Source organism: Lissotriton helveticus, chromosome 2_2, assembly GCF_964261635.1.
Source record: "Lissotriton helveticus chromosome 2_2, aLisHel1.1, whole genome shotgun sequence".
Taxonomy (NCBI): domain Eukaryota; kingdom Metazoa; phylum Chordata; class Amphibia; order Caudata; family Salamandridae; genus Lissotriton; species Lissotriton helveticus.
In genome coordinates, this window is record NC_136060.1 from 461,130,668 (window position 1) to 461,143,755 (window position 13,088).

The 13,088-nt window shown below is 43.6% G+C and overlaps 1 protein-coding gene across 4 annotated transcripts in view; it reads left to right on the top strand.

The window, feature by feature from the left end:
- Positions 1-13,088, top strand: part of PTPRA (protein tyrosine phosphatase receptor type A) — a 724,758-nt gene that overhangs the window by 494,471 nt on the left and 217,199 nt on the right. For all 4 annotated transcript variants that reach the window (XR_013608377.1, XM_078678706.1, XM_078678707.1 and 1 more), the window contains one exon: positions 1,417-1,510. Coding sequence is in view for 3 of the 4 variants with exons in the window: in XM_078678706.1 (XP_078534832.1) it covers positions 1,417-1,510 (94 nt within the window). In the remaining variant the exon portion in view is untranslated. The remainder of the gene's footprint in view (positions 1-1,416; positions 1,511-13,088) is intronic.

A 13,088-nucleotide genomic window follows, 5' to 3' on the forward strand; every position in this document is an offset into this window, starting at 1 on the left:
AAAGCAGTAGGGTTATCCCAAGTTATGGTGCGTACCCTTTTTAGGGTGAAAATAATGTAAATATGAGGGGAAAACATCTGAATTAGTGATAGCTGAAGTTACAGGTTTGGAAATACTGTCGCACAACCTTAGAAAGTGATGATGCATTTTTAATATCGTATTCATATGTGCTATACTTTACTGTTTTCATGATCTCAGTGTTTCTCTGTAAATCTCACTCACTCTCACGCTCTATGCCCTATTTGAAGGTTTATCCTGAGAAAATCTGCTACCCTGTAAATATTGCCTGCTCAATTTAGCCTTCTGAATCTGTCACAAACAGTCAGCCCTTTAAGTTGCATGTTTGCACAGAAATCTCAATGTTTATCACATCTGATGTGTGTGATAAAGATTGCACCCATCAGTAAATTTCTGCAGGTTCAATCTGCTAGAATTTAACTAAGGAAGGAAGCCCGGGATTCGCAGGACATGCGGGTTGTGGTGTGGGGCGTGCCAAAATCTGTATGGTATTCTCCCATAACTCAGAGTTTGCAGTAATTATCGCATCTGATACATTTCAACACCTTGGTGTTTGATTGTTATAAGATGTTAAAATGATTGCATGCGATAGGGCCTTCTCATTTTCAGGCCCCAAGTCTACTGTTTATAAAACCATCGCTATAATCACTGGGCTTGTTTCTGCGTTTAACATGGTGACACAATGTTTCTTTTACTGCTTCAAAAATAAAATAGACTCCACTTGTTTTGATTGGCAGCATTGTACATTGAAAGCACAAATGCTATAAGTGTACCTTCTTGGTTGCGATCCTACAGCAACTCTCCTATAATATATCATCCCCACACTACATTAACAGTTGCCTGACCTCAGTAGATAGTAAATTACAATGCAGAATTCCACCCCCCAGACCTTGACCCAAGAAGCTGAACACATTTGGAGGCTACAGAAAAAAAGTCATGGTGGTAATCGGGACTGGTTCACCATCCAGTTAGGGTTGCCAACCTAACCAATTTTAACCAGCCAGGTCAGTGTTTTCCTACGGAGGCCAGTAAATAAAGGTTGCAATCCTACATCCATCTAACGGAAATTCAGTGAGAAATTGGTTTACGATTGAATGTAATGGGACTGAAGCAATTGTTTATACATACCGATTCCACAGAGTCCGAACATAGTGGTGCAAACAGTCCACAGAATGTCACAACAGCTGGATAAAGGCACTTGAAGAGGAGATGATTTTAAGAGCAGTTAAAGCAAAAATGTCCAACATTCAAAGAACATGGATAATTTAAACATAAATGTGTGAATGCTACATAGTGAGGGACTGGCATTTATGCTGAACTGTTTATCTGAATTTTAACCTGTGCAGTACCTATTTTTGCAATATTAGATTTGTAATGTGCTTTATCTTTACTCCTCAGAAACTAACTTCGATCAAAATTCAAAATGATAAGATGAGGACGGGCAATTTACCAGCCAACATGAAGAAAAATAGAGTTCTTCAAATAATTCCATGTAAGTCCTTGTAGACATTCGCTTTCTCTTCTTCAAAATAGCCTGGATGGGACTACAAAGTGTTGGTGGAAAACTCTACATGGTTAAGACAAGGTCATTAGCCTTCATGCACCTCTGACAAAAATTGATGAAGTGGGAATAAAACAAAGTTTGTACAAGAGTAGCTTTATATTCAAAAGCTTACCTTGTGTATTTGGTGGAAATGTAGTAAGAATTTAAATGGCTGACCCAGGGACAAGTCTTTCTAGAGGGAGACTCAGATTCACTTAATAATAAGCTTGAGTATCAGTATATATTAAAAAAGAATCCTTGTGTATTTGAATGAGTATTGCACAGTGTTTTCAGTGGTTTCCTGTTCCACATAGAAGGCCCTATTATGGACAGATGACCAGCTAATTACTTATCAAACACTTCCTTTCTATTTACAGTAGTTGAACTAATTTAAGACTATAAACCTGGTTAATGTTCATACATACTGTTATCAGAGAACACTGCTATCTCCAAATATCACATATATTGACAAGTGAAAACTAGAAAAATTTAGCTTTCAGGAGCAGTCGTAACACTATACATGTTGTGGTGCTGCCTTTATTGGTCCATTTTAAATCAATCTGTGTTGCTTATTGTGTAAGACAATTATACTTCAGTATATAATTAGAGTATATGGAAAAAAGTTAGTAAAAATATTTCAAGCCTACTTACATTGTGCTAGTTAAATGTTTTGCAGTATTGTTTTTATGGCTGTGAAATACAAAAGCGACCTCCCTATTTACAAATGGAAGGAAAAAGATTAGCTTATTAGCAGCATTGTTTATAAAATGTATCAGAAATATTTTCTCAATATTCTGACTTTTCAGTTATGTGTTCTCTGCCTAGTGTAGTAGTCCTAATTACCATTTGAAGTGTTAATCTCTGTTTGAAATAGTCTTAGTTGAAAGCATGTTTTTAATTCTCTCCTTTCAGCACTTATAGCTCCGTACAAGACCGATCCTGTCAGGACTATAAATAACTATACTATGTAATTCTGCAAACATTGCTTTCTCCGTTGTGTACATAACATTTTAATCTAATTTTAAATGATTTGTCAGAGATGTCATCTCAATAAAAATCATTAGCTCCTTTATTTCTCGTAGGTCACATAAGATATCTATAAATTATACAGATATCTTTTTCTTTCTCCCAAAACAATAGAATGCATACAGAGACAATATACTGAAAATAGATTGGTTCCTTCACATATATCTAGATACATTCTGTTTAGTGCAGTGTTGATAAACTCATAATAATTTGAAAATCTGAATGTATGTAGGTCTGCCCAAAGTAAAGACTGAAATTATTTGATCTTCAAGTTCTTTTTGTCTTCTATTCCGAGTCCTAAGCATTAGTAGTTATATTCTCCAAACTCCTCTCAATGGCTGACAAGAAATTAGCGGGAAAAGGTCTCGAGAGCCAAATCCTTTATGGTGCAAACTGAGTGAGGAGGGTAACATCTTCCACTTCAATGCAATGACTTGAAGAGCCATAAAATGTTACCTGGATGAGCAATGTGGCTTACCATAATGCCTCCGCATCTCTGCCGGAAGAATGTCGACAATATTCTGCCAATGTGAGGCAGTATATTGTCAGTGATTGAAGATCACTGATTATCTTCCTGACATACCCTAGCAACTTGAAGAGTAGTTTTAGTTTTCTCATCATGAGATGGGCATTTAAATGTTGCTATTTCTTTGTCGTGTCATATCGATTCTGCTTGCACTGGCTTGAGTTGGGAGTGTAAGTAAATAGCCATGCCTGGAGGAGATCACTCTACCTTTCTCAGTAGGCCCTTGGAAAGGTGCAGAAACTCCCATTTCATGTGAATGATCTGTTCGATGTGTTTCCCAATCAGTTGGTCAAGTCTAAGGCCATTACAGTTCCTTGAACCCCATGTCGAAGCTAATCCTCAAAGGGAAGGATAAACCAAAATGTTCATGCCATATATAGACATGCTGGTACATACCCGACCAAAACCTACAACAACTGCCGTACAACCATCCATAGGTATTCAAGGTCATTTCCCTTGCGGCAACTGCAGCAGCTGCCACCTAACACAGAAAAGCACTAAACTGACCTTCCGAAATGGAAACACTTGGGAGCAAAGGAGGTTCTCCAACTGCAACTCCAAAAACGTGGTCTACCTTATAAAATGCCCCTGCAATCTCGAGTATGTAGGCATGACCACGAGGGCCATGAAGACTAGAATGAATGAACACAAGAGCAACGTGCGCTGTAAAAAAAGCACCACGAAAATGGCAACTCACTACCTTACAGCACAACATTGTGTGAATGATCTAAAGTGGACCATCATAGAGCAACTACCCTCTGAGAATGGCCTCTTCCAAAAGGAACAAAGATGGGTGTTCAGACTTGGCACCCATAAAATCGGGCTTAATGACGAAGTGCCCTGGGGTCAGCTATCCAATTAAAATGTGTCACTGAAAAGACGCAACATACTGATGAGGCACCAATCACCAAAACCGAGATGAATCATTCTGAATATGTGAGATTATAATAAATTTTAATTTAATTTTCGTGAATATGGGCCTTCGTGCACAAATATAAATATAAAAAAATCTGCCATCTCTAACGTAACCTACTTCGACCCACGAGTCCTCTTACTTGACACCCTTTTTCCCGGTTTCAGACACGGGTAAAGGGCACGCATGCGCTAACACATCAGTGCCACTCAAGCGCGCGCTGCTGCATAACACGCATGCGCGGCGGACGATGAAAACACAAGCAACGCGCATGCGCGCTTAAGGGACACTCGTGCACACAGACGCTGGCCACATGTGAGTCCGTGTCGGACATACGAGCACTATGTATGGTCAATGACAATAACAAGCGGAACACCCATGTTAGGGCACACAGACACTTCCGCCCAATTACAATAAAAGGTATAAATAGCACAAACCCGATTACCGCCTCATACCAGCGGAGCAGCGTGAGGGGTATGACGGTGATCAAAGCGTCCTGTTTATGTGAGTATTAACTAAAACAACCAAGGAAACAACCATCTGAACCTTTCTCTCCTAAGTAAGTGAAGAATGATTTACTAAAACCTGCAATAATGGTCAGAGCCGGGGAAACGTGCACAAACCCTTGTGATGTACAAATCCTGTAGAAAACCTGCTCAACAGATTTTTACTCCCTTTAACCATGAACATGTCACCATTACCTACCATTGCACCCACCTCAAACATCTGACTGATATTTCTGTATGTTCCTCTCTTCTGCATACCTTATGAACCAAAATTTCAAATTCCGCCCTGCAGTGATACCAAACCACTTGAGACTTCTTTAGTTCTTGATGCTTCCCCTCTTTAGGATTCAACAGGTGATAATCTATTCCTTGCAGTGCTGCAGTCCATTCTAAATTCTTCACATAATCATTTGGAAGCATTCCTAAAATATTTGGTTCACGCTCTCCACTAGCCTTTTTGACTGGAGACAATGAAAGGCAGTTTCCCAGTGTTGTATCCCTTTGCATCTATAAATAACTGACCAATCTACCATTTAACCCAACATTGTCTGAGTATCGCAATCCTCACTCTTGGTCTTTAATCACTACTTCCTGAATGCTGCCACTGGGGAACACTGAAAAACCAAAGCCTCTTCCTCCAGATTGTCCTTGCCTAAGGAAAACCTGAACAGACATTCTTCCAAGTTTCCTTATCATGATGGATACCTTACTTCGACTTTGCATTCAGTAAATTCTAACATCCATGTATGTCGTCTGGAATTGGCAAAGGTGATACCTATGCAAATAAAGGCATGTTTTAAAAACTTGTGGTCCATATAGATTGCTAACAGCTGGCCCATAAATAGAACATAATATATTCCACAGATCAACTGTTTTCCAGTGTTTCAAGTTTTAGCACCAAGTAATTCACTTCTGCACCATTTAATGTATTTAGTGCAAAGGTCATACCTTTTGCCTGTTCTAGGGCACAAAACATTTGTGGTAATTTCACTGAACCACTCATAAGGGATTATTCAGTGTGCTGGATAAAAAGAAATATAAGAAGGATGTCCCGGGAGTGTTTAATTTAACTGCAGGACATCAGATGTAAATACAGGGAAAAATAAGATCTGATGTTTGTACATATACATAGTGAGTACTGTAAGAAAGTGCGTGGTTATCCCCATTTTCTGTGGAACTATTCCTCCAGTGTTTTGACCAGGCCACAGTATATAATAAAGCATGTCAAATTGGCTAAAACTATAATTGGCATATTTATATTTCCTATCAAGCCTTTATTTAAATATTAAAAACTCATAATTATTTAGGCTTTGGAGCCCTCTAGGTAGGCGGCCTGGTGTTTAAAAGTTTGATATGTACAAATTTTAATAAACATGTTCTTACTGTGACTTAAGCCTATTTTTACTGTAGGAAACCTGGCGGGCCCATAAAGAAACACTGGGAAGCAATATTAAATAGTAATTCTGCTATTGCAGGCTATGAATCAGCTAGAAACTCAATTTAAATTCTGCTCTTTATTAAAAGCCCAACTCAGGGGTGAAGTCGATATTTAATAAATAATAACAAAAAGGGACTTCTAAAAAGTTAACTTTTTGCTACCAAAAGCTTCTCGCGGTTAATTTGCATTAGCCTCCAACTGTCACCCAGCTGGTAGATGGCCCTGATGAGGTGTGAAAATTGGTTCCAGAGAAGAGATAATGGACAGATGTGGGAAGGTGTTTTATTTCTCTGGCAGGATGACCAGTTGGGCAGTGCCCAGGAACTTAATTTACTTTAAGCCCTCTTCCCCCCCTGTTACAAGCAGATGTCAGATTAAACCTGGCCAGGCCCCTTCTTTTGTCTTACCAGTCACCATCCCAGTGGGGGGGCTGCCCCCAAAACTGGTTTGGAGCAATCCAGGAGAATGGGACTGCTCACAACATTGGCCATAGTCCGAGTTTGACACATGGGCTCTTTTGAATTTAGTAAGTGAAGGGGCCCTGTGCGATTCTTTTTTTTGCTGTAAGGCCCAAACGAACTGCTGCGCAAATGATGAAGGTAAGTGGGAACTGAACTATGTTTTGCATGTCAATTATCATAGTCCACTAGTGATAGTGAAATTATTTATAGAGAGTCCTGCTACTCAAGAGTGTCCCGGCACTAAACAGTCTGTGAAAAAGAAGCAGATGGCAGTTTCTGAGAGAAAAGCCAGGTCTTAAGCTTTTTCATAAAAATAGCTTAGCGACTAAATATGTTCACCTATTTAGATATATTAGTGCGCTTCCTGGGATTTACCTGCCTAACCGTGAGGAAGATAGACTTGTGCTGCGTGTTTCCCTGCACTTCCTGCTGCTTTTGGCGACACCCGCTCCGCGGGTGCCGCTCATCGCTTCCCCGCCCCGTCCTCCCTGGTGTGAGCGGCTCCACAGTCGGTGGAGTGCAAACGCGCTCCCAGGTAGAGGCTAAAGTCTGCTGATAGCGCGTGGAGCCTACCGGGGGACTGCGAGGTCCAGCAGCCTCAGCTGCACACAGCTGCTGCCTCTTCCCCCTGGCGGCCACGCCCCCAGCCTCCGTGCTTAACACCGCCTGGATTTCCAGCAGAGTGGGCGCTTCCTGCGATTTACCTGCCTAACCGTGAGGAAGATAGACTTGTGCTGCGTGTTTCCCTGCACTTCCTGCTGCTTTTCGCGACACCCGCTCCGGAGATCTTCACTTGGCCCAATGGCCCAAGCCAGAACCCCAGAAGAGAGACCCGGTTTACTAACCAGCGGCAGAACTGATCAGGCAACATGCCCACCTCCTGGCTTCTCAATCACTAACCCAGAGTCTATCATTAAAGTCCCGAGCGACTTTGAGGATATAAGCCTTATGGCCCTACCCAACACCCAACCGATGCCATCAGAGAACACTGAGGCAGTCATAGTCACAGAACCCAATAGTGATTGCAATAGGGGGGCTAGAGAAGGGGCTATTCAAAAGAAGAAGCAGGGCCAACTAAACAAAGAACATAACAGGACTGAATCTCCTAAACCCATTCAGCCTAGAGACAAGGGGAGGAAGGGAGCTACCCCCGCCACTAGGCCGGGAAGTCCAACCACTAACGCGTCATTAGACACTACCTCCGATGACATCACACTGGAGGACATAGGTACACTTCTTAGGTCCCTACTGAGTCCCCTCGAGGCTAGACTGATCAAGATCGAAGCTAGACTAGTAAACATCGAAAGGGCAACCGTCCAACTGGCCGACTCAAGGAAAATCAATAACAGTGGGACAATTATAGCAAAGGATGTACTAGGCCCAATGTCCACTAAGGGCAGTGGACCCCCCACAACAACAAACAACAAACTCCCACCTGCAAATCCCCCTAAACCCCCACAATCTAAGCTGAATAAAACCTCGCAACCACCTGTGGCCAACAAGGTACCCAGCCCAAACCAGCAACCAGTAACTGCTATTCCAAAAAAATCCCACCACTGAAAGATAATGTTTCCCCTTTGCCTAACACCAAGGGTGACCCACCTCCCACTGGAGAGAACTCAAACATTAACCGGAGACCAAAATTTATAAATCTCCCACCAGAAGCGGCGCCTTATACCCTAGTACTGGCGGGGGTCCCCGAACTAAATTCTCCTACTTTTGAATCCACTACCTCTTTGAAAAATAAAGTTATTAACTGGCTCTCGGTAAACAGACCACTCCCGAGAGGAATAACCAGTGATATTTCCATGGCTAGGAGGGTAACGTGGGTGGGCCATACTAGTAAATCTATTAGGGGAGATTGCATACTGGTCACTTTCAGAGACCCGAACACAGCTGCGTATATTTGTACCTGGGCTTCCGATGAGGATTTTGGTAGCACTATTCAACCACTCCCCCTCTCATTTTTTTACCCCTCAAATTTGTACGACTCAGAGGACTACAGATGGGGGCATCATCAAGAGTTGCTGGAGGGATGGGGAAACTGCCATAGGGAGAGAACTGCCCACCCACAACACAGGGGCAGACAAACAGAGCAGTTCCCCTTATATGGGGATGAGGCTAGTTGGGAAACTGTCACAAGAAGGAGGGGGGGGGATGGCAGATATAGGAGAGGATTTCCTGGCCCTCACAGAACACACTATCCTGCCTACCCATCTACCTTCAATAGATATAGCAGTCTAGAAATGGTAGATTGACTCGTGGCTGAAGAGGGGAGTGCCCCAGAAGCAACTCCAACGAATGAGATTAACATACTCCCAGCCCCTGACATTAACCCCAAGGCACTTAGCATAGTCGAACCCAGTCAATTCTCAAGCAAGACTTATTCTATTCCATCCCCCACCAATAAACCCATGGGCCCGAACAACCCCCCCATAAGTCAACCGGTGCCTCTCGAGCCTACCCCCTGTATCTCTGTTGCTTCAGGCCTATCACTCATTACCGTGATCTCCTGGAATGTGGCAGGTCTAGCCAGCAAATTAGTATGCACAGAGTGGGGTTCTTACATCAGCTCCAAAAATATACTACTCTTTCAAGAGACCTGGGCACGCGAGGAAATATTATATCCGGGCTTTGCTTCCTACTTCAAAGCCGCTAAATGGGGGGGCAGGGGTAGGCCGTCGGGGGGACTCATGACATGGATAGCCACGGACTTAGGCTGTAAAGCCTCCTATTTAGAGACCACCTACGACGATATATTGGCTGTCTTACTTGAGTGGCCAGACTCCACGAAGTTGCTAGTCATTAACATCTACTCTAGGCCAGTACCAATGCATAAAGAATCGGGGACTATAGACGAGTTATCAGTGCTCTTAGAAGGCACTCCCACCGATTTAGCATGCCTGGTAGGAGGTGACTTTAACTGTCACTATGAACCACTGCCTGGATTACGTGATGGTCCTTCACACGAGGAAGACCTTTGTTGGCTTATCCCCGAGACAGTGGCACCACCTCCTAGGGCCTGGACCCCCCTGGCCTTGCAGATAACTGCCCTCACCCTTAACCTAGGTATAAGGGCGTGCAACGGCCGCTGTAAATCAGATATACCCAGTAGCCATACTTACAACAAAGCAGGTAGTGAGTCTAGACTAGATTACATTATGGTCAAACTGTTTATGTGGCCAGCAATAGTTGACTTTAAAGTCACTGAAAGAACGGACAGTGACCATAACGCCTTGGAACTGACCTATTCCCTGCCTGTGGGGGAGGTTATCTCCCATGGATCGGACAATGGTAAGGCGGGCCTCCTACTGGAAAATAATCGGAGGAAAGTCAAGTGGGAGAAATTGGTCAACAGCCCAGACAGAATACCCCGACTATACGAAAGGATTATACCATTTCTGGAGAGAGCCTTCCAGCTAGGAAGTGAAGTTTCTGATGAAACCACCAGAGGCAATCTCGCACAAATACATGCAGACACCATTTCTACCCTAGAACAGGATTTGTTCTCATCCCTAGGGAAAGGGAAAGGCCCCACACCCAAGTCATCGTGGTACAACGCCGCTTGCAGGGATGCTAAGGCCCTCCTGCTACTTGCTATAAAGGGACGCCTTAACCGCGAAGAAATCCGCGATAGGAGAAGATTATATAAAACCCTTCTTGCAAATGCGCGGGCTGAATGGGACCAAAATTATTGGGAGAATCTCACTAATACCCTGAAAATCAGAGATTCTCGCAAATTTTGGCGTATAGTGGCGAATGGTACGGAGGATTTATCCTCCGCCATAGAGCCCAACATAGCCCAATCGGCATGGCAGAACCACTTCGAGACACTATATGCGTTAGGGGGGGGAGATCAAAATAACGATGGTATTTTAAACATAGCCAGTCCCACAGGGGCCCCTTTCACTGAAAAAGAGGTGAGGGAGGCCATTAAAAACCTAGCCGCAGGAAAAGCCCCGGGCCTCGACGGAGTCCCAGGGGATTTGTTTAAACAGGAACCGATGATATGGACACCATACCTTACATTGATATTCAACGCTATTCTAGGGGGAATGGAGGTGCCCGACACTTGGCGGGGAGCAGAGGTGGTCCCAATTTATAAAAAGGGATCCCCCCTGCTTACCGCGAACTATCGCCCCATCAGTCTTATCGACATATCGCAAAAACTTTTCGGTAGACTGATTCTGAATAGATTACTGGCATGGATAGAAGAGATGAACATTCTATCCCCCTACCAGGCAGGATTTAGGCAGGGTGTATCGACTATAGATCAAATATTTAGACTTAATCTCCTTTACTGGAGAACAGCTACAATCGAGGGCGGAACTCTCTACACTATTTTTGTAGATTTACGCGCCGCCTTCGATTTGGTACCCAGAGAAAGGCTGTGGAAAGTGATGGAGGAGCTAAACGTCCCAGGTGACATATTGGCAATCCTAATGAGGCTCCATCATAACAACTATGCCCGTGTAAGATGTGGCAAAGGTGGCAAGCTAACCGAAATGTTCCAGGTTCGCAGAGGGGTGAGACAGGGTTGCGTGCTGGCTCCAACCCTGTTCTGCCTCTTTGTGAACGGGGTGGTTGCCCACCTAAACAGGATTGCCAATACTGACGCACCAAAGTTGACAGGCAGCAGGGTCCCTGCAATCATGTTTGCAGATGACACCCTGCTGCTGTGTAAATCCCCTATGGGGATCCAACGTATTCTGGACGGCTTTAGAATTTTGCTCTGAACGTGGTTTAGAAATAAACCCACAAAAAACTAAATTTATGATCTTAAATCCCAACCCCCAAAATCGAGCCCCTCCCAGGATAGGCTCAGTCCAACTAGAACGTGTGCGCAACATTGAATACTTGGGGATCACTTTAAACGAATACCTAACGTGGACGAGTCACCAGACTAAAATGACCATCAAACTGGCACAGTTAGCGGGTGGCACTACGCGTCTGGCGAACAAATCATTCTACCGCCCACTAACCCCAATTATGCACATTTACAAGATTCAAGCACGGGCGGGTGTCACATATGGGGGTGAGCTGTGGGGTCACTCCCAACTACACAATTTACAGTTAACAGAAAATAAATTTCTGAGGCAGGTCGTTGCCCTTCCCCGGAGCACCCCTCTATTCCCCCTCAGACTAGATCTGGGAATTCGACCAATAACAGAGGAGCTGGGACTTAAACCCCTAACCTTCTGGAGGCGGTTGTGGTGTAGCCCAGAGCTCACAAATTACAGAGAGGAACTACAGGAATTTCTGGAGCTACGGAATGCCAAGAGGATCCCTTGGATGATCTATGTCAAGGGAATGCTAGAGGAGATGGGATACCCGGAACTATGGACGGATCCTGCAAACTCTTGTATAAAGATCCCAAAAAAGGTATTAGCGACAGCATATTACGAACTGATGCTGACAAGAGCTATTAATGCTACTCGTGAAGGATCCTTGACACATCTGTTCCTGAAAGTGAAAGACTCTTATAGCCTTGAAAGCATTCTAGACGCAATCTCGCCTGTACTAACGAGAACTATTTTTACAATGGAGATATGGATGCCTCCCCCTAGCTTCATTTACAGCGTCATGGCAATCTCGCTCCACCGTAGCAACCTGTCCTATGTGTGCTCATCAGAAGGAGGACGACGTCCACGCTGTCTTCTTCTGTAAAGGCTACGAGAGGAGTAGGAAATACTGGTTAGTCCCGCTACTTAGGAACTTGGGTTTTAGATCCTTCCAACCAGCCTACAGAGTTTTAAAGTCTGACCTCTCTCCCACTCTAGTTTTTGCCTTATCGAAATTTCTGACTTCCATGTGGTACATCCGAACCCGAGCGATGAAAAGACTTGTATAAAAATCCGTTGAATGAAATATATTGATTTATCTTCCCACATGTTTTAACCGTCTTAAATACTGGATCACTTCACGTTTAATAAGTTTTTAAGTTGTATATGCTATGTATCTTTTATGATCTGTGATCGAAATAAAGATTTTTGAAATGAAATGAAAAAGATATATTAGTACTAACCAATCAGGCGTGTCACTGTCAAATCACACTTTTTGAATGATGGGTATAGCTTTCTGCCAAATTTGATGTCCTATCTAAATCGGGGATAGTAAGGTAGATTGTTAAATGTATGCAAACCTGTTAGGCAACAGGTAAGAGTTTTGCCTCCTCCTTCCAGGGGCCACTCTGCCAATAAGAAAGAGGCCACTGTGACCTTCCTTGGGAACATTCCAATAGCGTACATTTCTAAAGCAGCTACTTGGTCTACACAACACACTTTTACTAAGCTCTACTGTGTAGATGTATTCGCCCGCCAATTAGCAAATGTTGATCCGGCTGTACTTCGTACTCATTTTCAGTCTTCTGCAACAGCCGCATGCTAGCCATTGCTTAGGGAAAGACTGCTTTACAATCTATGTACAGCATGTGCATCTACAGCCACACGTGCCTCAAACAGAAAATTATACTTACCCTGTAATTATCTGTTCATGGCATGTAGTGCTGTAGATTCATATGTGCCCACCCTCCTCCCCGGACTCCTGGCTGTTGCAGTTACTATTTCGTCTTACTTCAGCTTGCATGGGCTCATCATCCAGGTATAGCTTGATTTCAGTCGCACAGTGAGTTTGGGAACCACGTATGGGCTTGGCATT